Genomic DNA, 27,169 nt, shown 5'->3' with positions numbered 1-27,169 from the left:
GTTTAAACTGCAGTGAATTCTGCAGGGAGGGATAAATGCATTTTTCACGTCTTATTCTCTCTCTATCTCAAGTAAATGGGTCATGTATCATAAACTATTGCGCCAAAGTGTCTCATAATGGAACTTTAACAGTTTGCATGAGGGCATCCCTATGTTCATCTTTTTTGGCAGGAAAAGATGATGTACCAGATCATAAATTGAGCTCTTGACCCCCATGTTGTTTTAAATCCTCTTTTGTCCTCATTAGCTTATTGTTAAAGGTCGAAGAGGCTTGTTTCAACCACCCATCCTCCACCATGTCTCCTCATCCTCAGTTCTGTCAACCCTCATTTACAACTAGCCCAGCCACACAGTAGCTCAGCACCAGCCAGGCCTGAAACACATTTTAAAACCCAATTTGCCAGCACATGTTCGCTCTCCTGAAATCCCTGTCTGGGCTTTCTGAGAGGATAGAAGCCCCGTAATCAAAGCGAGCCCATGGTTTTGAAGCCTTGCTCGTGCTCATTGGGAGAGCAATCACTAAACCATTTGCAGGCTTTCAGGGCCTCTTGTTTGTCCTTGGAGATTTTCATTTCCCATAGACACAAAAAGATTGAACCTATGCTTAAACTAAGCTTCTTTCTGTACTCTGCAGACCTTATCTCTGATTTAACCCTTTAAAGCAGTGCGTGCCCTGCTGTACATTAACTGCTTCTTTGTAAAAAAAAAAAAAAACAACGAAAAAAAGCAAAAAAAAAAAAAAAAGCCTTTATTTGACAGCTTAGGAGTTTCTATATAAGTGTAGTACTTTAACTGACAAGCTGACAAAGTTTAAGGAGCAAGATTGTGTTAGAAGTGTTTATTTTCCAAATGGTCTTGTTTGTGCTACTTTAAGCCAAGGTTGTTGTAGTGGGTCCTTTTTCAGCATTGAAAATAACTAGGTAAGATAGTGGCCTCACAAAGTCTTCTATCTATGCTCAGTAAGATGAATGCACAGAGGTTCAGAAATGCATATCTTCTCAATCTCCAGCCAATGCGGAGGATCCTTTAGCGGACCTGGTTCTGCACTCAGACGATGATCTCCTGGGAATGCTGTCGGATGACCTGGTCAAGCCAGGCAATGATTCAGGTAGTCACAGTCCCAAGTTCAGTCTGGCGCCCCCCACCCCCCCACCCACTATGTGCTCTTTGCAGACTAATTCAATTCACTCCCTTGCTAGAAAGGTCAGCTCCATCCTTGTGGCATTCCTGTTGCATCCTCTTTTATGATTTGCCCTTTTTCGCTCCCTTGTTCACCCTCGTTGCTGCATATTTTGCTTCTTTTGAATATTCTTGGTTTGCATTGTTTCCTCTTGCCACTTGCTGTCTTTGTGCTGAAATTTTCTTGTCTGTCAGTGTTCTTTTTTTTTTTTTCTGCCATCCGTGATGGTTTTATTTCCTTTGGATGATAATTATTTGGTTTTTTTATCTGGTTTGGGTTCCTGTAGGTCTTGATTTATGCCCTTTCCAGGTGGACAGCTCCCCCTCTCCATTCGGTAAGAGACCAGTTGGCCAGGCCCGTCTGGCTTTAGGAATAGAGCTGTCCCCCTCTCATGGCCTCTCGGTCCCAAAACACGTCCCCGTGTTTCTCTGTTGTCTTTGCATCTGCATGACCCACTTCCTCTCTCAAAACACCTTCTCTTAGAGTCTCTCTTCTGCGATCTGATACTAACAACTCACACAAACTGCATGTTTTATGCTGGATTTTGTAGTGATACTTGGGGTGAAAACTAAACTTCACACGTCTGATGTGGGATTTGACAGAGCTTCACCTTGAGCTGTCTCTTCCTTTTAGTTAGATGCGTTAAGTGAGGTAGATAAACTGAGAGATGCCTACTTTCATTTTAATGCTGTACTCCAAAGGTCTCTCAGCGACAGCTTCATAATTAATTTCCCTCGCCAAGTGGTAACCTGAGCGGAAGTGGAGAGAAGTAAAGGTCAGGTTAAAGAGCGAGTTTAATTTCACACACATGGCAGTTCCTTCAGCTGGCAAGGACGTCCTCTCTTACCTCAGTGTCATGATGGCACAGAGCTTTGTTGTGTGTGTGTGTGTCCGTGCGCGTGTGCGTGCGCGTGTGCGCATGTGTGTGTGTGTGTGTGTGGGGGGGGGTTCTGTGGCTCTGTGTGTGTGTGTGTGTGTTAATTTTTCATTCATTTATATTTTGAAACGTTTACCTCAGAATGTACTGCTGTACCCTTTGTTTGCCACGGCACTTTTGACTGTAGGTACCAAGTTTTTATACAGTGATTTATTCCATGTTTCATGTTAAAAATGAGATTCTAACTACCATTCACTAGGCTCTACAGGATTCAAGGTCATTGTTAGTAAAGCTCGGTTTTTCACTGATGGTACAGACATTGCTCAGCTTCCAGAGCACAATATCTGGCCTTCTAATGTTGATGACAGTGTTTATTATGATAAATCATCGCAGTTGCCGACTGTTTTTTTTTTTTTCCCCCCATTGATTAAGCCCTCATCTATTCTAATGGGGCAGGATACAAGATGATGAAAGTATAGCTATTTCTGAGGGGGACACAGTTTTTTTCACACTTGGTTGGGCAGGCAACACAAATTAGTTTCCTGTTATTTTTGGAAAATTGAGTTATGTTAGGAAAAAAAAAAAAAGACAAGTGAGTGCGAGGGGGAAAATGCAAGAGCTTGGAGAGCTTATTTTACCATGACATGAAGGATCAGGCCTCACTCTCCACCTGCTCTTTTATTTTTTCCTTCCCTTTTTTTTTTTTTTATACTGAGCACTCAAACATAGTATGAAATAAATTGCTCGTCAGATCTGATTTACTCCTCTCCAGTGTGACAGCTCTGTTCTGAGTGGAATGGGGCTCGGAGTGGTGTTCTTTGGAGAAACTGTATTTAAAGTATGAAACAAACCGCTTTCTTTATGTCCTCTCCTGAACCTAGCTGGTTTGGATATTGGGGCCATTCCGGACATCCCTTCAGCTCCCTCTCACCCCACTCCTTCTCGAGGTCCTCGGCCTTTACAGGAGGAGCCCCTTGATGCAATACTGAGCCCTGAGCTGGATAAAATGGTGACTGATGGTAAGGAGATCTCTGTTCTCGGATTGATTTCAGTTTGATCCATGCGATGGTTCACGTCGAATCAATTTCCGATTTGATCAATGCAGTGGTTCACGTCACATCGATTTTTGGTTTGATCGATGAGATGGTTCATGTTGTTTCGGTCAGTGGTATCTTCGGAACATTTTGAAATTCACAAATTTCTGTCATTAGATTAAGTTGAACACAACGAGACCGAAAACACACAGTGAGTTGAAGAGAGTCTGAGTTACCCAGGATAGTTTAGAATCTTTGACTTTAGTTATACCCTACACTGTATTTGAGTGAATGTTAATTAAGCTTAGGTGCCTTGGTACAAAACATTTCACATTTTTCCCTTTAAAACCTGCTCACACAGAGATTTCTCAGCCTGTCTGTGGCCAATATATATGATACATTAGAGTAGTCATTATAATAATTTGATTTGTATTTTTACTATTGTATGTCACTGGTTTTCTCAATCAGACAAATATAGTGACATGCAACCAGCAATGTGTTCATTGTAACTGATAGGAAGGCTGTTGATTTACTGTATGCCCAGAAATATTTTGCAAAATTGTAAGCTGGTACAACTTCAGGTTTACTCTGCAATATCATTTTCAGGTGCCATTCTGAGTAAGCTCTACAAAATCCCAGGTTAGTGTTTCCATTCTCTCTGCATGAGATTATGTTTGTTGGACTTGTGCAGTAGGTTTAAGAAATTAATTAAAATAATACACATGCCAATCTTCGTATTATTGTGCTGGGAGAGTTGTTTAGTGCATGAAATGTTGGTGAAATCTAGATGAAAATGTTATTTTACATTTAAATAGAACTGGAGGGAAAAGATGTGGAAGATCTGTTTACAGCAGTGCTGAGTCCAACTACCAGCCAGCCATCCCAGCTAGCCCAGCCACCAAACCCTTCTCCCACTTTGCCAGTTCCAGCAATTCCCTTACAGAACCCAGGTATATCTTTCATGATTTTCATCTTATAGTAGATCGTAAGATAACACTTTAATCATTTTAAAATTTCTAACAACTGAAATTAGTGTTATTATAATTCTCAGTAATGAACCTTTTGAAGCTTTTCAGCTGTTGTTTCAGTATTGCCAATCAATATCTTAGTATTGACAATATTATGCATCTATTACAGGGGATGGTGGGATGTTCCCTCGAATGCCCATGATTAATGGAATGATGGGACCAAACGCCCACTTTCCTCCAAACCCCATGATGACTGGACCAGGTGCTCCTGGGAACTTTTCCCCCATCCACCGAATGCCTTTTCCAGAAAACCTGAGGTGGGCCCGTTATTTTAACTTTGAACATAACCCATAATGTTTTGCTTTTGCTGTCATTAGGATATGAAGTAGAATTTGCATAACAATCTGACATTTATATCTTAAGGGATAAAAAATTCAACCAGCTAGGAGGTGATGTGGTTGGTCCCTGGAGCTCCCCTGTCCCTGTCCCGGGATCTGCCCCACCTGCAGAGACAGAGACAGACACCATGTCCAATGCTCAGAGAAGTACCTTGAAGTGGGAGAAAGAGGAGACCCTTGGTGACATGGCCACTGTTGCTCCTGTCCTTTATACCAATGTGAACTTCCCTAACCTGAGAGAAGAGTTTCCAGGTACATCTTTACCATTAGTGAGTATTTGTAAATGTAGTCTGCCAGTGTAGTGAGGCTAACCATTGTCTTTTTTTTTTTTTTTTTAGACTGGGCTACCAGAGTTAAGCAAATTGCGAAGCTTTGGAGGAAAGCTAGTTCTCAGGAGAGAGGACCCTATGTGGTAAGAGATCATTTTAATTTGTACTACAGTGCTGGCATTGCCTTTGCAGTGGCTTTTTCCTTGGCCACATAGGCATTTAAAGGAGGACTTGTAAATCTCTATCATTTAGTTTGAAAAGATGAAGTAAATTAATGACTCCGTTGAAAAGATGTTTACGTTATATCTAAGTATAACTGAACTTGGTGTGATGTACTTGGTGTGAAATCAGTCGGCAATGTCTTGGGTATTGATAAGTTTGATTAAACCTACACAGTGTAACTAAACTGATTATCTAAATTAATCAGCAAATTAATTTCTGTTACATGTTGCATATTTATACCAGACTGGGGTAAAAAAAAAGAAAAAAGAAGGGTGGATGGGTCCTAAGGTTTGAACACATGAATATATGCAGCCTGAAGCTTGGATCATTACAAATGGCTTCCCTCTTTGTGGCTGTCATAGGCGGTTCTTGAGAGTTCAAATACATCTACTTGATTAAAATGAAACCTGATCTGGATCAAAATAAAATCCAAAGAAAATAAAATTGGCTCATAAATCCAGAAAAGGCTGATTTATAATAAAAAATGAAATTACTCTGAAATGAAACTGTAATATAACACAACTCATAAGTAAAACAGGTAATTTCATTTATTTTAATTGCAATCAATTTGTGCAAATATATGGGAGTAGCCAGATACAGTTGTTACTTTGTAAAGTTTTAAATAGAAATTGTATATGCTGATCCTGGTCTTTAGCACTTTTTTTGTAACACGTTACTTGCAAATATTTAAAAAAAATCTTTTCTAAGCATTTAGACATTTTAAAACATGCTGCCTCTTGAAAGATGCATTCAAGTAATTCCACAGATTACTTACCTTTTGAAATATTTTAATTGGACGACTGATGGTTTTTAACTGTTATTCAACAATTTATTTATCTCTGCTCAGGTGTTTACCTGTCTTACCACTCTGTGTTTTAGCAAAAGGCTCGAGATAACAGAGCTGCCCTTCGCATAAACAAAGTTCAGCTGTCTAACGACAAGAGACAGCAACACCAGCAGCTGCCAGATCCTTTCGACCCCAGTGTCCCCATGGAAACTGAGATGATCTTCAAGGACCCGCTCAAGCACAAAGAATCAGAGCATGAGCAGGAGTGGAAGTTCAGACAGGTGATTGGCAGCTAGATGGTGTTTTGGGGTTAATGCTTGATATGAAGTACAGACAACATACAGTAAAAAAACGGGTTTCTCAACCACTGATCAAGGCTCTATCAAACAAACTAAAAAGATCAATCACATGGCTATAATCTTTTTGTCATTTTGCCATGTTATATTCTCATTCTAACTAACAAAACATAAACTCATTACACTTACCATCAAAAAAATGTGAGATGGGAGGCGGGCAGTACATAGATTTCCCAGAACCAGGTTCATGCTGGGGTCAGTGGAATCCAGGCTCTTACTAGAGGGAAATTGAATTGGTTGTTACATGCGACAGCCCTAATCGGGTTAGCCTTTAGGGGTATCAGGCCATGTGTGGCATAGATGTAAGAAGGCTTTGTGTCTTAAATGTTGAGAAACCCTGCTGTGGAAAATAATTCTACTTAAAGAGTGTTTTATGACACCTGTACATTGCTATATTAATCACAGCATGGCATGATAGGAGTGGATTGTATCTTAGGTGGACTGGAAAAAATAAGTCGTGTCCTGTTGGCATTAACAGAGGTTTTACATGTATGTGCATGGTTGAGTTATTTTTTTACATTTGGCATTGCCGTGCAGTCTACTAATTCTTAATTTGCATTGAAAAGGGAGAGTTAAATCAGATGTGGGGACCCCTTAAGAAGCAACAGGAAAAGGTCCCAAAAAGCAAAGCCATAAAATCAACAAATAAAGACGTCCTTTTTGGACATTCCAACCAGGCAACTATAGCTACAGGATGTGGAAAAAATTCTCTGGTAAGATCCCAAGGCGAGGCACAGTTCTGGCATTCGTCTGCCAAGAACCAATAAAGACAAATTTATAAGGTGTAAGACAGGATTCAGTAGATGGAGTTTTAAGGAGAAAAGCTGGTTAATTGTTAAATCTGCCCTTGGCCTAAAATACACAGTAATGGCCTCTAAAAAGCTGTATGTCATCACCATATTATATACACATTCACATTTTTCCCTGCATGGCTTAACAACTCATTTTCAAAAAAAAAGAAAAAAAAAACTTTTCTAGTGAGTGAGGGAAAGAGAGCGTTCTTAGCACCATGTCATCATAAAATTAAAATTCAATGCCTTCTAATGGCTCCATTAACTGAAGTGTTTTCCTCTGCTTTTTTGTTTCTATGGCAGCAAATGAGACAAAAGAGCAAGCAGCAGGCGAAGATTGAGGCCACTCAAAAACTGGAACAGGTTAAAAATGAGCAGCAGCAGTTGCAGCAGCAGCAGCAGCAGCAGCAGCAACAGCAGCAGCAACAACAGCAGCAACCTCAGCAGCAACCTCAGCAGCAGCAGCAGTTCAGTGCTCAGTCCGGAGGAGACACTCCCAGTAGTGGTAGTCAACGTCCAGTGACTCCTCAGCCAAGCAGTGGTGGGAACGCTTCTCCATTACAGCCAACGACCACCAAAGATGGATTTGCCCGACCTCAGGTCCCTGGAACACCTACATCTGGGTCATCTTCAGATGATGTGTTTCTGCGTCCTCAACCACCACCACCTTCTTCCATGGTAAAGACCCCCACCCATGAGGCCCCTTACACACAGGGACAGGCCTCTCAGCCCCAGTCCCCCCAGATGTTCTCTCCTGGTTCATCTGGCTCACGTCCATCCTCTCCATGGGATCCATACAGCAAAATGGTTGGCACACCTCGACCGCCACCGGCAGGGTCAAGCACCCCCCGCAGGAACTCTCTCTCTGACATACAGGAGAGGGGAAGGCCCTCTCCAGCTCATGAGGCCTTTGGCTCTCCTACATCTGCCAACACTGATCCATATGCAAAGCCTCCAGATACGCCTAGGCCTATAGACCCATTTGTTAAGCCCATGGGGCCTCCGAGGCCCGGGCCAGTATCAGAACAGCAACAGCAACCAGGCAGACACATGGTTAGCAGTGCTTCAGCTGGAGACACTTTTAGCAGGCATGGCCACAGAGCAGAGGCCTGTCAGCGTATGCCACATAACCGTATGGTTCTCTCTGACCCTTACTCAAGGCCATTATTAACACCTGTACCTGGAAGTAATGAGTCTGGGTCTGTACCACTGTTTAAAGCCCCAATGCCGCCTCCTCAGTCACAACAAGACTTCAGTGCAATGCCACAGGTACTGCGGCGAGGGCCGGCTGACCCCTATGAGAGGCCTCCTTTGACCCCTAGGCCATCTGATGGTTTCAATCAGGGTCAACAGACTGACCCTTATGCTCACCAGCCTCTCACCCCTCACCCAGCAGCTGGAGACAGTTTTGGCAGTGAGAACAGAATGATGCGTCATCCTCAGGGGGGACACTTCTCACAGCCAATGCCCATGAACAGACATCCACAAAGAGATCCATATGCCCAGGCACCTTCTACACCCAGACCCGACTACTCTCAGCAGATGCCTGATCCTTATGCCCAACCGCCTGGGACTCCTCGCCCATCAGACCCATATGTCCAGTCACCTGGTACCTCAAGACCATCTTCTGATCCATACTCAATGCCTCCATCCACCCCTCGACCAGCTGCTATGGAGCAGTTTTCACAGCCACAAATGTCAAATCGCAGACAGTCTCCATCTCACTCAGTGGATCCTTACGCACAGATGCCAGGCACCCCACGACCAGCACCAGGAGAACGGTACCCCAAATCACCCGGTAGTCAAAGAAACTCAGACCCATATGCACAGCTACCTGGAACCCCAAGGCCCATCAAGTCTGATCCATATGACCAACCACCCGGCACACCAAGACCAGTCCTCACTGATCCATATGCCCAGCCCCCTGGCACACCACGACCTGGAGCTGTCCAAGAAGTCTTTAATAGATCAGGCCCAAGACCAGGTTCAGTGACTCATCCTGCAGACCCCTTTGGCCATCAGGATCCATTTGCTCGGCCAGCTGGCCCTGGTTCTCAGACCCCAAAACACCCTGGGATTTCAGATGAAAATTTCAACCTTTCTCAGTCTAATTTACCAAATCAGACACCTGTACATGACCCCTTTGAACAAGCCCCAATGACCCCATGCCCTCAATCTGGGGAAAGATCAGTCCATGATATGCCACAATCCACAAGTAATGCTTCTGATCAGGGCACCATGCAGCCACCACTAGGAGACACTGAGGAGAAACTGAAACAGGTAGAAAGAGTTGATTGATATATATTTTTAAATGATTTGATTTCAGAAAGCCCTCAACTGTTACTGTTTCCTGGCTTTTTCTGTTCTGACTTTTCTGACTTTTTCTCCTCATTACAGCGTCAGAGGCTGCGCCAGATGATACTCAGACAGCAGCAACAGAAAAATGCTATTCGACAGGAAAAGGGTTTTCAGGAGGCAGCAGCCACCTCTGCCCCTGGAACTCCACGACATTGGTCACAAGAAGATTCTGGACCTCAAAGTGATATTTTTGGCAGACCTCCACCCCCATATCCAGGGACTGTGAGGGGGCCTCCTATGCCAGTGGGACCAAGGTTCCCAGGTCCTTTCCTTGGTGACCAAAGAAGCCCTTTCCCCAATGAAGGCCAATGTGCTCGACCCCAATTCACTAGAGACATGGGTAATATGGGCATGAGACCACAAGGGCAAAGGTGTGTTTATTTAGACAAGTAATAATTTATAACTGCGGAGTGCTTCGTCATTGTTTGTGCATCTGTTCATTCTGTTATCAAGCACAGTCATCATTCAGTTAAATTCAGTTGAAATAAGGTAAACACAAAAGAAATGTAGATTCTGTTGTTAATTTTAACAACAGAGTTTTTTCTTTTCATCCTTTTAAAGATGGCGATTTTAGAACAGTTGGCCGTATTGTGCTCTGTTCTCACATTTTCATAGCTTTTTGTTTTACATTACAGTTTTCATCTCTCTCATAGGTTTGGATATCCTGCTGGTGCTCCAAGCCAGGAGCAGTTCCTCAGACCTCCACACCAGATGCAAGGTGGGCCAGTGATGGACAATGTTGCACCACAGATGAGGAGGTCTCTTTCTGTAGACCTTGGAAGACCAATGATGGGAAACCCTCAAATTGGCCTGCCACAACATTTTCCACCACGAGTCCCTCCTATGCCTCAGCACAACATAATGGGTCAGCCTTTTATTGAACTTCGCCACAGAGCACCTGAGAACAGGGTTAGGCTGCCTTTTGGGCCACCTAGTGTCTTGGACCATCCAAACCAGCATCAGAGACCTCCTCAGGGATTCATAGGAGGACAGGATATGACCTTTACAGGGAGCCAAGGGCCGAGGGTCATGGATCCAATGATGGCTCAGGCTCCACATGTACCAGTCAGTCATGTGCAGATGTCAGCAAGCTTGGAAAATTTACAGCAGCAGCCAAGCATTCCAATGAACGCAGGACCACAACAACCTTCACTAGCAGGTGACTCCGTCAGAGGGGAGGCACTTAATGCTTCCCAGCCTGTACTTCTACCCTCTGCTTCATCTGGTCAGACAGAAGAAATCCAGTTGCCATCTGGTGATGGGATAGAGGAGAAGTTAGACACAGATGACTCTGCTGTGAAGGACTTAGAAGATGTAGAAGTGAAAGATTTGGTGGATGAGGACCTGGAGAATCTTAACCTTGGCCCAGAAGATGGCAAAGATTTAGACCTTGAAACCAATGATCTCCACCTTGATGATTTGCTGGAATCTGGGAAATTTGATCTCATTGCTTACACTGATCCTGGACTTAACCTGGAAGACAAGAAGGACCTATTCAATGAAGACCTAGATCTGAGTGACCCCATTGAGGATGATCATGGAGAGACCTCAGACCTTCAGAAGGCCTTATCTGAGAAAAGAAACACCAGCTCCGGAGGTGCTACATCCTCTCTAGCTCAGCCTGTGGGCAAATTAGAGGATGGTCAGTTGCCTGGCCATGTCAAGTGCGAAGAGGGCATCACTAGAGAGGGTCTTGATGCCCTACAGATGGAAAAGACGATTCAGAATGAAGTGAAACCTGATTCACTAGTCAACAAGGACCGCTCTGCTTGTGGAGCACCGCTGATGGACAGTACGGCTATGAGTAGTAACCAAGGTGATGTCACAAGGCTGTTTGAGGCGCCAGCCCAGCAGACTGGGCTGCCTAGCACAGATGCCCTTACTGGTTCTGCTCCAGTGCTCTCAAGCCTGTTGATCAAAGAGAAACTGGAGGATACTGGGCTTGGGTCTACTGCATCTTCCCACCAGGCTGAACATGCATCTCAGTCAAATCACGGTCCAGGTCTCCAGGCAAACTTGGGCATGGTGATGCTGCCTGGACAAGTTCAAGACCATAGCATAAACCCCGCAATGACTATGGGACATAGGGTTGATCACTCACTCGCTCAGGGAGGACCAGTGGGCACAGACATGATGCAGGCAGGTAACCAGCAAGTTCCAGTCCAGGGCTTTGGAGCCCCTGCTGGGCAGCAAATAGACCTGAACATGCCTATGGTTGGTGGTCAGCAGTCTGCCACCCATAACATGAACCCTCGGCCCCAGCAGAGCATGTTTCCTCAGACAGCTGTGGGGCAGCAGAGTCAGCAGAACAGACCTCTATTGCTGGATGAGCAGCCCTTGCTATTACAGGATCTGCTTGATCAAGAGAGGCAGGAGCAACAGCAGCAGAGGCAAATGCAGGCAATGATTCGCCAGCGGTCCAGTGATCCATTTTTCCCTAATATTGGTAAGACTTGCATCTTGTTATTGATTATGTTTTGATCAGTAGGGATATTTTGGAACTATTTACATTTTATTGTATGGAAGTGGTTGATTTAGTTTAAAGTTAAAGGAGCATGTCACCTTGTTTCACATCTCGGCTTTTTATAATACCTACTCAGATATTTGTTGGTACAGTCTTGTGAACCTGTCACCTTTGTTGAGGTGGGTTGTGTTTACCATGCCATTAACATTGATGGTATTTAGATAAGTTTTAGAATTGTAAAATAGATTTTTTTAAGAAATGAAGCCACCAATTTTGTGTGTGACCTTGTTGATCCTGTTCTTCATGCGAAAGGTGACATGTGTCCTCTAGTCTAAGTATTGAATGTATGAGAATGTAAAACTGTTCTTGTTTCAAACATCAAAAGACATTGCTAAATATTGGTCTGCTAAAATAGTCAATGTGAAAAATTGTGGCAAGTATTTAATGACAGGATACAAATGTTATATTTCAATGGGGGTGAACTTGTGTTTTAACAGTAGTTTTTTTTTAGCTCTTGTCAAAATGTGTATTTATAATAAACCATAGTGGAAACACTAGAGAGACATGTTTTAGAGACTTCCGTAAGGATTATTATCTCCACAAGGTTCAGTAATTGTGAATTGTTTTCATTGTTATTCATGTGCAGATTTTGATGCCATTACTGATCCAATCATGAAGGCAAAGATGGTAGCTCTTAATGGAATCAACAAAGTCATGGCACAGAGTAGCATGGGCATGGCCCCCATGGTTATGAACAGGTAACAGAATCCACTGAAGAGGTTAATTAATTCATATGCACTGATTAATTCTGGTTAATGGTGCATTTATTAAGAAAATTATTAAACCTCACCGCTGTATGTCTTTTACACCAGCCTGTGGTGTAACAACACTAAAGCGTTTTGGTTAATAGCTATTAATCTGTCTGCTATTTTTGTCAACCTTTCACAAGATAATCATATATTGAAAATTAGTGAAAATTCCTTTTTACATTCCATGTTTTTTTTTTCTTTTTTTCTAATTGGAACAGAATGCATCAGATGCCTGGAGCCCATGGTCCAGATGCACCTGGTCCCTCGCAGCATCTGTTTGGACAGGTACATTGTTAGCTCGGCTAATCATCGGTATCTCACGCTCCTTAATCCTTTATAATTTGTCTAAATTTTAAACTGACATTATAAATGATTTTCCACAAGGATGGAAAGCTGGCTCCCCAGATGACACGGCCTAACCCCCCAAATTTTGGACCTGGGTTTGTCAGTGAGTATTCTTCCTTAATTGAGCTTAGTAAATTGTTTTCCATGTAATTGGGTAACCATATATATATATATATTTTAAATCTCTTCCCTTTTTCTAGATGATGCTCAGAAGAAGCAATATGAGGAGTGGCTGCAGGAGACACAGCAGCTCCTTCAAATGCAGCAGAAGTTTCTGGAAGACCAGATAGGAGCCCACAGGAAATCGAAAAAGGCTCTATCTGCAAAGCAACGCACTGCTAAAAAGGCAGGGCGTGAGTTCCCGGAGGAGGATGCAGAGCAGTTGAAACATGTGACAGAACAGCAGAGTGTGGTACAGAAACAGCTTGAACAGGTAATGCAGGTGTTTGGAAAGTATGATGATTAGATAAGGTGTGTTTGCACTTTATAGCAGTGCCTCATCAGAAGTGGCATGATTTGCATATAAGTTGACTATGCTTACTGTCTGTGCTTGTTAGTATTTTTTCCCCTTTCTCGATTTCATTTTTCTCGAAACCGCGTATTTTGTACTGTATGTGGAACTCTGTTTTAAGTATGGTTATGTTGTGCACATCAGATTTTCTACAATCAGCAGATTTTCTGATTTACCGTAACAGGGATTCTAATCCTTTAAAATGATCATACTGTGTGTCCACTTTTAATTGCAAATATGGATTCCCAAAAATGAGGAGAAAAACTGTCATTCAGTTGTTACTTGGCAGTGGTTGAAAATTCTCAAAAATCCAAGGAAACACAGATACGTAACCTTGAGACCTTTGTGTGGCAAAAAGATGGCTTACACTGCTAATTATTTCCAACTGTTCTGACCTTTCTGTGGTGGCGAGCAGGGAGACCTCAGTCAGCCAGGACCCCAAAGGAGAGCAGTGTCTGATTTATTCTCTGACATTATCACTTCCCCTGCTCCACTCTGTCAACATTTTCCCAAGGCTTTCTTTCTCACACAACTGATAAAGGGAAAAGAGGATGTATCTCCAGAGTGTGTCATAGTGTGGTCAACCCTCATGTGATTGCAAGCTGATGTATAATCACTTTCACAGAAGTGTGCTCACGTAAGAATGTTATTTTCTCTTCCTTTTTGTCTCCCTCACACTTTCTCTCCCGCAGATCCGGAAACAGCAGAAGGAACATGCAGAGCTTATTGAGGAATACCGTGTCAAACAGCAACAGCAACAGCGCAACCTTCAAAACCCTATGATGCAAGGGATGCCAGCCATGCCGGGGATGCAAGGTCAACCCCCTGCTATGATGCCCGGTGGCCCGCCCATGGGCCAGCCGATGATGGGTCCCATGATGCCGATGCAGCCCCACCCAGGCCAGCCTAACCCTGCTCGTATGCCCAACATGCCAGGATGGCACCCAGGCACTGCAGGACCAATGGGTGGACCTAGGATGCCACCTCATATTCCCCCTCAGATGTCACCAGCAAACCCACCCCAAGCACAGCCTCCTCCCAGCATGGTACCAGGAGGAAAACCTGGTCAGCCTGGTGGCAATGCAGGAGGCAGCACAGGGGGTGGTGGCAGCAACACTCCTCATGTAAAGTTTGATGACAATAATCCATTCAGTGAAGGCTTCCAGGAAAGAGAACGACGGGAGCGCCTGCGGGAGCAGCAGGAGAGGCAGCGAGTGCAGCTCATGCAGGAGGTGGAGAGGCACAGAGCCCTACAGCAAAGACTGGAGATGGAGCAGCAGGGTATGGGTATGGGGCCTGATTCTGGACGTGACAGTCTCTCACAAATGCCTTTCTACAATGCTGACCTGCCCCAAGATTTCATGCAGCCACCCAGATCTCAACAGCCTCAGCAGCAACAGCAGATGGCTCCCATGTTTCCACAACAGGGTAGTATGCCAGTGGACTTCGGGGGACCTGGACCTGCTTTTATGCAGGGAGGAGAGCGCAGACCTGTGCCTGGAAATTGCTCATTTGGCCCTGAGATGGGCCCCAGTTTCCGGGGCAAAAACCCCATGATGCATGGGCTCAACTTCCAGCAAGGTCAGCCTCGGCCTGCTGGGTTTGGGGGCCCAGGTGTTATGCCCCTTGGTGGTGCTGAAGGAACTCCATTTGGCATGGATTCCTCTACTCCACTGCCCCCCAACTACCCTGGATCTGGCCAGTCCCTCATTCAGCTCTACTCAAATATTATCCCTGAAGAGAAGGGCAAGAAGAAAAGGAACCGGAAGAAGAAAAAGGATGATGATGCTGATTCAGTAAAGACTCCTTCCACACCCCACTCTGATCTCACTGCCCCTCTGACGCCATGTGTGTCTGACACGTCATCCACCCCTACACGAAGTACCACACATCTGGGTGACCAGGACTCATCAGAGCTCTCCAACCCTGCTGGCCCTTCTGTGTCTGGCCTACCTCCTTCCTCTGAACTGGAACGACAACTATCTGGAGGCAATAGTCTGCTGGTGCGGCAGTCCAGTGTGGGTTCTGAGACAGAAAGAGGCCATCTGAATGAGACTCGTGAGATCAAACTCGAGAAGCTGGAGGCCAGTGAATGCCATGGGTCTCTGGGAGAATCAACCCAAGGGCAAGGAGCAGAAGGGATGCGTATTGTGAAGGAGGAAGAGACCAGTGAAGGAATCTCCCCCAATTTGACAAGTCAGAGTCCTGCTCACAGCACCAAGGGTGACTCTGGAAATGAGCTGCTGAAACACCTGCTGAAGAACAAGGGCACACCCCCGCCTCCGCCCACACCACTCACACATCAGATGTCCAATGACAGCCTGCGGTCAGAGGAAGAGGGATTGGCTGACAGCAAAGGCTCAGAGAAGTTGGGTTGTGCAGACAACACTTCAGTAAGTAAAGAAGTTATGCAAAAGATTCATTATTGTCGTAGGTTCTCAAATCTTAGGATATATTCTCACTGGACTTGGACACTGAATCCTTAAAAAGGAAAACATTGTTTTTTGAGTTAGGCCAAGTGAAAGAGATAGCGACATGAACCTTCTTGTTCATTTTGTGACATTTAAATAGCATCCAGTCCTGTCCTGCTCTACTGATCTGCCACAATGCCTTTCTTAGAGAGAAAAATGAGATTTAGAAATAGTATGAATGAAATTATCTCACTGTTGACATTTAGCTCAGCCTAGCGAGTAATGTCAGTCTGCAAACATTTTTGCCATAGAACATACAAAACCAAGGAATCCAGGATATAAACCAGGATTTTAAGCCATGTATGTTGTCTCTGGGCTCCAGTTTCTGTTAACTTCAGTGAAATATGCCAATAATGGATAAAAGTTTTCTGCTAGATATATGTTAATTATTAGTTTCTTTTTAGAGTGGAAGGCTTTTGAAGACTGTTAACTTTTCTCTCCTGTATCTCACAGACTGGCAAAGACAGGCAATTGACAGGCGGTGCTGAGTCTATTGATTCTTCTGTCCCTGAGCAGGGGAAAAAGAAACAGCAGCGCAACAAGAGGGCTCCAAAGACTGGAACAGACAAACCTCAGTCACGTTACAAAAAGAGAAAGAAGGAGGAGGAGGAGAGGCAAATTGTCTACCCCAGCACAGATACACTGATGACCCAGCTCAAACAGGTTACTATTTACTGAACTGCCTGAAAATGAAACTGCTCATTCATTTTATTGATTTGCACAGGGTAATTTCTGGCAGAACATTGACAATTAGCCATTGCCCAAATTGAGCAAGAACATTATTGTTCACTATTATAAATCTGTTTCGATCAGAGCGTAACCTTAACATTTCACACTGAAGCAGGATTTATCAAACTTAAAACCGTAATACCTGTCAAGCCTGGTCTCTTGGCTTTCTTGGCTTAAGAAAATCTGAAAATGCTGAAAATGATGCCCGTTTCAAAAACTTGGCGTAAATATACCATGTCTAAATTGCTTTAATTTATACAGAGTGATGAGTTTTCAGCTGATGCACCTCTTTAATTACACCTGTCTCCACTAGTAATTACTTCCATTTAGGCTTAATTGTCATGCTGGCACAGATATGTGTGTAAAATGCATTTAATGGAGCTAGTTAAATTCATAAACAGAGTTGAACGTAATGCATTTACATTCAGCAATTTGTAGTATTAATGAGACTTTAAATTGATTTGTTATATGAACATATTCCAGTATACTGTTAAACTTTGAAGTGTTCCATCTTGAATATTATGAGCAATGAATGGAAATATCTATGGAAACAAAGCAACGCCTTAGTAGTTTGTTCCTCAGTGAAGATAGATTGTTTAGTTTGTTCAAGTGCTCCATTACAATCGTGTTTAAATGCCCAGTTTGATGATTCACGTTTTTTGGGTTTTTTTGCAAAGCACAGATTTGGATATGTTTTAAGATGTTCTACTGCTTCAAATAATTGTTCTTTTGGGTGGATTGTGCAATGCTCTTTGCATTGTTTTAGTTCTTAGGGAAGGATTGGATAACAAAAAGATCTGTAGCATCTTTATCATAAAATATTGCTGAACTGTCCAGATTTCTTGTGATTGATTAAAAAAATAATTCTTTGTTCTGTGGCCTTACAGCAACTCTCCCTACTGCCTCTGATGGAGCCACTTATTGGGGTAAACTTTGCACACTTTCCCCCATATGGCAGTGGTCAGTTGAATGGGGAAAATAGACTGTCTGGCTCTTTTGGCAGTGCTTCGCTGGATGGAGTATCGGATTATTACTCCCAGCTCATTTACAAGGTACTGCGCTGTTTTATTTTTGACCAGTGACAACTTACAGTTAAGACTGAGCAAGGCTGAAACTAACATTCTCAATGTTTTGAATGTCATTAACACGCAGTACTTTTGGTTCTGTTTGCTTTTTCCTGCAGCAGAACAACCTGAGCAACCCTCCAACTCCTCCTGCCTCTCTTCCCCCTACACCTCCTCCAGTTGCAAGACAAAAGCTACTGAATGGATTTGCAACGGCTGAGGAGCTGGCTAGGAAGGCTGCAGTAATGGGTGGCCATGAAGGTATATTAACTGTCTTTAATAAATGGCTACATACAAACGTCTACAACATAACAAAACCAAAACATTTGGTCATGCTTTGCAGTAAAGCAAAGTGTTCATGCAGTTGAAAATTACTTTTGTTTTTCTGATGTCTTCAGATGTCTCAACATGAAGTGTAAAAGATTACTAATCAGATTTCATATTATGATTTGGTAAATACGATCTGTCTGGTGCTTCTCTGCAGTCTCTAAAAGCTTAGGTCCAAAGCAGCTCACCACCTCATTTAAAGGTGAGGAAGACCTTCTGGCCCAAGCAATTGCTCATGGGCCCAAGACTGTTGACGTACCCCCATCACTGCCCACTCCACCTCACAACAACCAGGAGGAACTCCGGTGGGTCTTTAACCATCTCTCCGTTCACACCTGAATTCAGATATTCTTAATAGTAATGTATCCTTGACATTGCTTTGTTTTTTTTTGTTTGTTTGTTTTGTTTCGTTTTCTTTTTAACAGTGGACAGGAGCACTGTGACAGGGACACTCCCAACAGCTTTGTCCCATCATCATCCCCTGAAAGTGTGGTTGGCATGGAGATCAGTCGTTACCCAGACCTGTCCAGAGTCAAGGAAGAGCCACCCTCTCCTGCTACCTCCCCTGTTATCCCTATGCTGCCTAGCGCCGCTGGGAAAGGTAGTAAGTTGATAGACTGTAACTACAGGAAAAGTTGAAACAGTCAGCAGAATTTGTATTGAAATATTTCAAAAGGCATTTTTTTAATATTGGATGTGGCGCTCTGTAACAGGGTCAGAAGTCCGGCAATGGCAAGTGAAGACAGAGCCCTTGAGCAACTTTTTTGGCTCACAGTTTGGACAGCCACCCACCTGCTCCAAAACGGACCTGGTATCCATAGCTATTTCTCTGAATCCAGCTGCAGCAGAGGTAAAGAACCCGGCATTCGTTCCCTGTATATTTATAATTACGAGGTATTTTTTAAAAATGTGAATTAAACAAAAGTACGTTTGTAGCTGTGCTAAATGGTTCCTCTATATCAAGGGCCCTGCCTTAGTTACTTGTTGATTTTCACCTTGAAAACAGGTGTGCATGCTCTACAGCCAATTAGAGATTGTATTTAACTGGTTGACCAGAAAAACAGCAGGACAGTGGCCCTCCAGGACTGGATTTTGACACATGTGCTCTATATCTTATCTGATTTGCTATGGAGGTACCAAGTGCCCATTGTTATTGTATGTATTTGACTGACATGTCCTATATCCATCTGTATTCTAGAACATTCCGGGTGTGGTGGCTGCTGTGGCAGATCTGCTATGTGTATCTGTGCCCAGCAGCTATGAGGTCAGCCGCACTCCTGAACGTAGCTCATTGGACATGCTGGCAGGGCTCAAGGTCCCACCTCCTCAAGGGGTGGACCCCCGCCATGCTGCCATGTTCCCACAGCAGCCTGGAATGCCGTTCCTACGACCACCTGGGCCACCAGGAATGATCCAGCAACCTCAAAACTTGGGTCCCACACCAAGCACTGGTAAGCATGCTCAGCCTAGCATGTTTTTTTCTTGGGCTGAACAATTAGCTTAGCAGTTACCAGCATTTTGGAAGACTGAATGGACAAAGTGTGACAAATGCCAGTTATTGATTATTCTGTCTATATTTAATGATGTCATATTGTGGCCTAGAATTACCTGATCATTTTTTCTTAAAAAATACTTTGAAACCTCCAAGCATCTATGTATGTAGTTACTTATTTTTTGTTCCTTTTTTCTTCCATTTTTTGTTCGCAACTTTTAAATTATTTATTTTGCGATGGGCCACACAATGATATTGTCATTAAGTGATTTTCCCATTATCACTCATGAAGGTAATTGGCCATTTTCTATAGATTTCTAAATGAGTGCTCACTATTTGAACAGCACTCAGCGTTTGGCAGGGGGTTTTCTGCTCTCCCTTGGATGCACTTATTGATCACGTCTGAGATGTGAGAATGAAATGAAAGCCAGCCATGATTGTAGACAGGACTCTCAGACAGAGCTTGTTTGTTTGGAGCTTTATAGTCAAAAGACAAAAAAAAAAGTCAATCACATCTAAAGGCTTGGATGCTTCACATGGAAATTTTCAAAGCTTCTTAAGTGCTTTGAAATAACCTGATTTGTTGCCAGCGTTGAAAATATCATCTGAATTAAGATCTGTATTTTGTTGAAGGAACGCCAACGTAGACCGTTTTAGCTTTCTAAGCTTATATATACAAGAACAACAACAACAAAACAGTCCTACTATGGAGCTGCTTGAATGTTAGGTTGAAAGAAACCTGTGAAGACTTTCCTTGAGACTCATATCTTTTGCTCTTTGGGCTCCATCTTATATGTCTATTTTTGTTACGATTTTCATTTTTATTTATTTATTTTTGTGGCCAGTTGTTACTTTTGTTTCATCGCTTCAGGGTTTCTTTCATGTTATCCCCTTCATTATCTCGTCAGAACATTTCATTTGACTGCAAAGGTTTGACGTGCGGCTTTATTCTAGGTCCAGCTGTGGTCAGGACAGGCTATCAGATGGGAGGAGTCAGCCCTGGACCCAAACCACAATGGTGCTGTCACTGTAAGGTGGTTGTTCTGGGAAATGGAGTCCACAAATCGACCAAAGATCTGCCCCACAGTAAACAGGTACACCTACAGAGCAGACAGATGCTATAGATATTCCTGAATTTTGAGTGCAACTTAAACGCAAACGTCTGAAATTAATCCATAATAATGATCTCGGTCAGAATGGACTAGTAACGCCCAGGGACCTTCTCATGTTCTGTGAACGTTATATCAAATCACTGAGACTTTCAATGGCAAGGGCTCTCTGACAGTATGAACAGTGCTTTCTCACACCCCCCACCCCTCTGGTCTCTGACACAGCACCCATACAGCATTTAGAACTGGAGGCCACAGAAGACATCAAAGTGTGCGACCCTTGAAGTCCCCTCAAGGAGACACTGAATAGCTCCCTAATTATGTTAATCCTTTCCCCAACGGGAAGTGAAAATCCGCCCTACTACAATTACTGGGTTAACTATCATAACCCAAGGGAGAATATGCAGGGCCTCTTGCTTTGTTACAAGACATGGGATGCCCAAGTTCACAAACAGTTAAGCCTATAAATTTCAGGTCATTTAAATATGGGGATATCTTTGATGCCTCCCTGCCACCTCACAAACTGCAGCCTCTTTTGCAGTGTGCAAATTTAATAACTCCTTATGGCATAAACAAAAGGTCTTTGGCGTACGAAAGCTTTGATCTCAAGGTCTTGTGTGCTGCAGCCTGGCTGCAATCTAATGATAATTTGGGGCGATAGGTGGGAAATGTTGAACCCCTTTACTCTTTCAGTTGTTCCTTCCAGTATGAGTTTTGCTCTGTCTCTGACACATGTTCTCGCTGCAGGAGAGCCCAGGCCGAGCTGAGGGCAACATGGTCTTCTGCAGCCATAACTGCTTTGTTCTCTATTCAGCTGCCATGCATAACAAAGCACCAGACAGCAGGGTGAGTCCCAGCATGTTCCTATAGCTTGTGTATAGATAAGATCAAGTTCAGTTAAGTAAGCCATATCTTTCACATCATGGTGCACATTCCATACCCCAGTTTGAAACTGATATTAGGAAAGCAGCCTAAATGCCGGCTTTATACTTACTCTCTTCACAGCCCAGTGTGACCCTCTTACCTAACTCAGAGGAAAAGGAAAGCCCCACTAAGGTTCTCCACCAGTACAATAACAACATGTCCACGCTTGATGTTCACTGTTTGGCCCAGATGCAGACGAAGCAGTCACCCCCTTCCACTCCTCCCATCTCTTTTCCCTCCATAACCTCTGAGATAATTAAAACTGAGTCCAAATCCGATGCTCTTAAAGTCACGGTCAAGCTGAAACCCCGTCCTCGCGCAGTGCACAACGGTGGCGCGGAGGAGACACGCCAATCATCTGGAAAACGCTGGAAGGGTCTGCGCTGGAGGAAGTGGAGTGTACACATTGTGGTTCCCAAGAGCAACTTCCACCTTCCAAGTGAGGAAGAGGTAGATGAGCTACTGATGAAGCTGGGTGTGACTCTGAGACCAGATCCACTGCCAAAAGACATGCGCCGCTGCTGTTTCTGCCACGAGGAGGGAGATGGTCTCACTGATGGCCCTGCCCGTCTCCTTAACCTGGATCTAGACCTGTGGGTGCACCTCAATTGTGCCCTGTGGTCCACTGAGGTGTACGAGACACAGGCAGGTGCACTCATCAACGTGGAACTGGCTTTGAGGAGGGGCTTGTCGGTCCGCTGCGCATACTGTCAGCAGACTGGCGCGACCAGCGGCTGCCACCGCCTGCGCTGCACCAACGCCTACCACTTTACCTGTGCCCTCAAAGCTCAGTGCACCTTCTACAAGGACAAGACCATGCTGTGTCATCTTCACAGGCCCAGAGGTGGAGGCTCCAGCGGGGTCGGACCAGGGGGTGGTCACGAACACGAACTGCGCTGCTTTTCCGTCTTCCGCCGCGTCTACGTTCAAAGGGACGAGGCACGGCAGATCGCCAGCATCGTTCAACGTGGGGAACGCGAACACACCTTCCGCGTCGGAAGTCTGGTGTTTCACGCCGTGGGTCAGCTTCTGCCACAGCAGATGCATGCCTTCCACTCATCCACTGCCATCTTCCCCGTGGGCTACGAGGCTAGCCGCATCTACTGGAGCATGCGCCAAGGAAACCGCCGCTGCCGCTACCTGTGCTCCATTGATGAGAGGGACGGCCAACCTGAATTCATTATCAGAGTCATGGAGCAGGGTTTTGAGGACCTAGTACTCACTGGCAGCACACCCAAGGGTAAGTAGAACAGTTTAAATGTACAGTAGGATAACCTTTTCATGGGACATTCCTTAGTTTTATATGTGGGGGAACAAATGTGCAGGAAAGGGAAACAAATCAGATTTTTAAAGCTTTTCCTGCTATGCTGTGCAGGAGTGTGGGATAAGGTGTTGGAGCCAGTGGCACAGAGACGAAGCGAGACCGGAACGCTTAAACTCTTCCCTGTCTACCTGAAAGGAGAGGACTTGTTTGGACTAACAGTGTCAGCAGTCACCAGGATTGTGGAATCGGTAAAAAAAAAAGAAAAAAAAGAAGCAGCTCGATTTGGTAATCTGTGATTGTACTGTGGTTGCTGAAAAAATACTGAAGTCAAGATTGAGGGAGTATCTGTAGAGTTTCTTGCCATATAATTCTGAGATTATGTTTTTTTATTTCAATAATTTTGTATTTTCATATATATAGATATATATATATATATATATATATATATATCACAGCACCATTTTATTTCAACAATGTAATGTTTCCTTTTTGTGAAGGGTTTCGTTCTTTGAAATGAAATGTAACATAATGCCATGTTATTCTGGAAGAGCCTAATTGGCATGAAAGCCTAAAGTTGTATGAATTTACTCTTAAGTCAAGGGACAATTGGCTGAATCAAGTTTTGTCGAGAAAAGTAATAACCTACCATCTTCTCTCTCATTCATAGTTGCCATGTTGTGGAAAATAATGTATTTTGTTCAGGGCTGTGCTCTTTAATTTTAAATTTGTAATGGTGTTGAAATTGCTGTTGTACCTCAGCTCCCAGGAGTGGAGGCGTGTGAGCGATACACATTCCGTTATGGTCGCAACCCTCTCATGGAGCTTCCTCTGGCTATCAACCCTTCTGGCTGTGCCCGCTCTGAACCTAAGGCATGCACACATGTCAAGAGGTTTGTGTTAAGGTATTTTGTATGATTTTAAACTTTTTTATTTCTCCACGTTTATGTTCGACCTCCTTCATCCTGTGAATGTCCTCTTTTTCCTGATGGTGTTCACTGCTTTCTGTTTCTGCATTAGCTTCCCAACCGGTTGTGCTCCGTTGTCATTTCTCTGTTCATTGTTACTCATCCATGGTTTTGGATCATGACCTTGTCTTTAGTCACTGTGTCCAATTTGCCATTGCCTTGGAGTTTTATGAGACACTCCAGTGTGTGAATGACATTAAGCCTCTAATGCTCAGCTTCCCAGCCTATGCTCCTTCTACCTCTGCATTGTCAACTCTGTTCAGCTTCCTTCCTCCTCTGCCAAATCTTTTCTTGACTCCTGTGGGCAGAACTCTCCGATTCCACGTCACGTTGAATCTTTTTAATGTTTCTTAGGCCAAGGCCTAGACCAGTATTGGAATGCTTCAGGGTGTGTTGTGTGTTCTGGCTCCTCTTCATTCTGCAGGCCTCACACCCTGACCAGCAGCAGCTCTTCCAAGTCCTTCCAGAGCAACAGTAACCCTGCTGAGCTTGGAGCCCCATACAGCAAGCAGTTTGTCCATTCTAAGTCCTCCCAGTACCGCCGCATGAAGGCAGAGTGGAAGTCCAACGTCTACTTGGCCCGTTCTCGCATACAGGTCTGCACCAACACTAGAATCAATGGGGAAATGAGTCAGAATTATATGTATTTCAGTAATATTCATCTATACTTAGTTGACATTATGCTTTTTTCTTTCTCCTTGGAAGGGTTTGGGACTGTACGCTGCAAGGGACATTGAGAAATACACCATGGTAATTGAGTACATCGGTACCATCATTCGCAATGAAGTTGCCAACAGGAAGGAGAAGATGTATGAATCTCAGGTATGTTTCATGCTCAGATTCTTGTATGCTTCCCATCAGCTACTTTATCCCATAAAACAGTGTCTAGTGCATGATGCTGAATGTATTACTTTTTATGAACTAACAAAACTTTTAATCTTTCAGAACCGCGGTGTCTACATGTTCCGAATTGACAGTGAGCATGTCATTGACGCAACTATCACAGGAGGACCAGCAAGGTTGAACAACTAACTATTAGCAATCAGTGTTTAAAATATGACTTTTACAGTGGCCATGGTATATTAGCCATACTGTATTATTTGAAAATGTTTATGACCTTTGTGAATATGAAGGAATCCTTGAGGATGGTCGTGTCATGAGCTTAATATGTCCTGTTTAATTCCCACAGGTACATTAACCACTCCTGTGCACCCAACTGCATAGCTGAGGTTGTGACTTTTGAGAGAGGCCACAAAATCATCATCACTTCCAACCGTCGCATTCAGCGGGGGGAGGAGGTAGGACTAGATCTTTTCTCTGACTTTAACTGAAAACACTGCGCTACACATGTAGTCCACGTTTGATGTCTTGTAATCAAACTGATTTTTTGTTGTTGTTGTTGTTGTTTTTCCAGTTGTGTTATGACTACAAGTTTGACCTTGAAGATGACCAGCATAAGATTCCTTGTCACTGTGGTGCAGTAAACTGCCGGAAATGGATGAATTAAAACAGGGAGAGATTCGGGGCACATTAAGAAAAGGACAACACCACACATATGCATTCCTTGTTATCTTTTTTCAAGGCCCGTTTCTTAACAACAAGTGTTTTATTACTACAAATCACAATCCTTATCAGGGCAAGAGACAGACTGTAAAACTGTAAGAAGAGTCAGGGGTGAGGTGACCTGCTCCAAGGTGATTATAAACATCATTTTTTTAAAAAAAGGCACAAAGACAATTCTGTAAATGGAATGGGGGTGGCGATTGAGGCTAGGGTGAACACTTTGACTCATGAATGGCCTGTGTCTTGGGTCTGCGTAACAGAAAAAAATGGAAGGGTCTTTCTCAAACGTGAAAGTAGAGTGTGAATATCTTTTGCATATGCAGTGAGAGTGGGGGAATCGGGACATTGGGGGTAGGGGAGGGGTTGAACTCACCAGCTGACCCGGACAGTAAAGTGCTGGACACAGCCTTATTTAGTAAACAAGAGGCAGGACCTCTGGATAAAAAGAAATATATACAAATATATACATATATAGTTACAGAAATGTAGACACCACTGAACAAGGAATGTACTGAGAAGACTTCCTTAGGGATAAAGCTAAGGGAATATTAACTTGCACTAAAACAAACAAAAAAAAAGATACAGTAAAAATACTTGATTCCATGAGTCAGTTTATTTTTTTTTTTTTTCAGTTGTTTTTGATTTCTGTAAAATAAGAGACAGCTTTTGTATTTATTATCAATTGAAGCTATTTTTTAAAATGTGGAAAAAAAGAGGAGTTGAGGTGCTGCGGAAAGCTGCAGATTGAACAGAACGTGTTACTTTATACAGTGTGTAAATATCCGTTTAAAACAGAAATCTAGAGATACTCGACCAAATGCTACCTTAACTTCATCATAGCTGTTTGGGTGAATTGTTTGTTTTTCAATGGGGGAAAAAAAAAGTATTTAAGAAGGATGTCAAAATATCATTTTGAGAGTTTATGTGTTGTATAAAGTTGTACAGAATGTGTAAAAAAGAATTCAGAGTATTTTTGTTGTATTTAGAATGTAGAACCAATATTGTCTAAAATTCTCTGACCACTTGAAGAAATTTCTGTTTCTTTAATCTTTTCTTTCACCTTTTTTTTTTTATCTATTTCTGTAATCAAAGAAAGCACCAATCATGCTGAGATGATTGTGATGTCCTAACTCTGTTAATCAAAGTTTGAGTTATGTTTTAGAATGCGCTGTGAATTTAATTTTGAATCTACCCAGGCAGAATCTGACATCTTTAACAGTAGCCAGCACGAGTAGTTGTTCCTTTCAAGTGTGGGGTCATTCAGAGGAAGAGACATGTATTTGAAGATTTTGAATTAAAAAAAAAAAAATGCCTTTCACATTCACACAAATCTCAATGCTTTGACAGAAATGTAAAATATGCTTTTTGTTTACATTATTTTAAAAAGAAAAATGCTGTTTAGTGTTGACTAGTTGAAAAATCATGATATGTTTTGGACTTGGCTCAATAAAGAAATCAAACCTTGGTAGTAGCACTTGGCTGACCAGTTTGAGATGAAGTTTTCAAGGGTGCGCAGTGGACTACAGTTGGTGGTATATTCAGTCCTGAGCTTGTAACATACATGGCATGATGTATTTTTTAAACTTTCAGACGAAATCAATTGTACATACTTTCTCAATGACTGGTTGTAATGAAATTTGTTTCTTGGATATTTTTCCTTATTGTACAATATTCCGACATCTTAACAGTATTGGTCTCTTTTCTTTGTCCTGTATAGTAGTATCCAATGTTAAAAATGAAGCCTTTTTGAAGTAAACAGAGTGTGATGGGTTTTGGAGTTTGTGGAATCAGATTTAGGAACATTTACAAAAAATAAATATTTTACATCTTAAGGCTGGTTGTTTGGTTTTTTTTGGGGGGGGGGGGGGGAGAAATCTCTTGGTGATCTTCAG

General features: G+C 43.2%; 1 protein-coding gene across 1 annotated transcript in view; it reads left to right on the top strand.

The window, feature by feature from the left end:
• kmt2ca (lysine (K)-specific methyltransferase 2Ca) overlaps nt 1-25,912 on the top strand; it is an 81,196-nt gene extending 55,284 nt beyond the window's left edge. The window contains exons 28-60 of the mRNA XM_030769621.1: nt 1,010-1,108; nt 2,939-3,076; nt 3,698-3,730; nt 3,907-4,041; nt 4,229-4,376; nt 4,483-4,709; nt 4,796-4,869; nt 5,828-6,016; nt 7,186-9,162; nt 9,280-9,611; nt 9,894-11,686; nt 12,351-12,462; nt 12,732-12,798; nt 12,898-12,961; nt 13,059-13,291; nt 14,062-15,762; nt 16,294-16,503; nt 17,457-17,621; nt 17,753-17,894; nt 18,118-18,265; nt 18,386-18,561; nt 18,674-18,810; nt 19,159-19,411; nt 20,407-20,546; nt 21,309-21,407; nt 21,567-22,725; nt 22,861-22,997; nt 23,509-23,651; nt 24,139-24,310; nt 24,420-24,536; nt 24,660-24,733; nt 24,904-25,012; nt 25,129-25,912. Coding sequence (XP_030625481.1) covers nt 1,010-1,108; nt 2,939-3,076; nt 3,698-3,730; nt 3,907-4,041; nt 4,229-4,376; nt 4,483-4,709; nt 4,796-4,869; nt 5,828-6,016; nt 7,186-9,162; nt 9,280-9,611; nt 9,894-11,686; nt 12,351-12,462; nt 12,732-12,798; nt 12,898-12,961; nt 13,059-13,291; nt 14,062-15,762; nt 16,294-16,503; nt 17,457-17,621; nt 17,753-17,894; nt 18,118-18,265; nt 18,386-18,561; nt 18,674-18,810; nt 19,159-19,411; nt 20,407-20,546; nt 21,309-21,407; nt 21,567-22,725; nt 22,861-22,997; nt 23,509-23,651; nt 24,139-24,310; nt 24,420-24,536; nt 24,660-24,733; nt 24,904-25,012; nt 25,129-25,221 — 10,796 coding nt within the window. The 3' untranslated portion in view covers nt 25,222-25,912. The remainder of the gene's footprint in view (nt 1-1,009; nt 1,109-2,938; nt 3,077-3,697; nt 3,731-3,906; nt 4,042-4,228; nt 4,377-4,482; nt 4,710-4,795; nt 4,870-5,827; nt 6,017-7,185; nt 9,163-9,279; nt 9,612-9,893; nt 11,687-12,350; nt 12,463-12,731; nt 12,799-12,897; nt 12,962-13,058; nt 13,292-14,061; nt 15,763-16,293; nt 16,504-17,456; nt 17,622-17,752; nt 17,895-18,117; nt 18,266-18,385; nt 18,562-18,673; nt 18,811-19,158; nt 19,412-20,406; nt 20,547-21,308; nt 21,408-21,566; nt 22,726-22,860; nt 22,998-23,508; nt 23,652-24,138; nt 24,311-24,419; nt 24,537-24,659; nt 24,734-24,903; nt 25,013-25,128) is intronic.
• Nucleotides 25,913-27,169: the final 1,257 nt, after the last annotated feature.

Source organism: Chanos chanos, chromosome 3 (assembly GCF_902362185.1).
Source record: "Chanos chanos chromosome 3, fChaCha1.1, whole genome shotgun sequence".
Lineage (NCBI taxonomy): Eukaryota > Metazoa > Chordata > Actinopteri > Gonorynchiformes > Chanidae > Chanos > Chanos chanos.
This window is presented reverse-complemented; position numbering and strand designations above follow the sequence as displayed.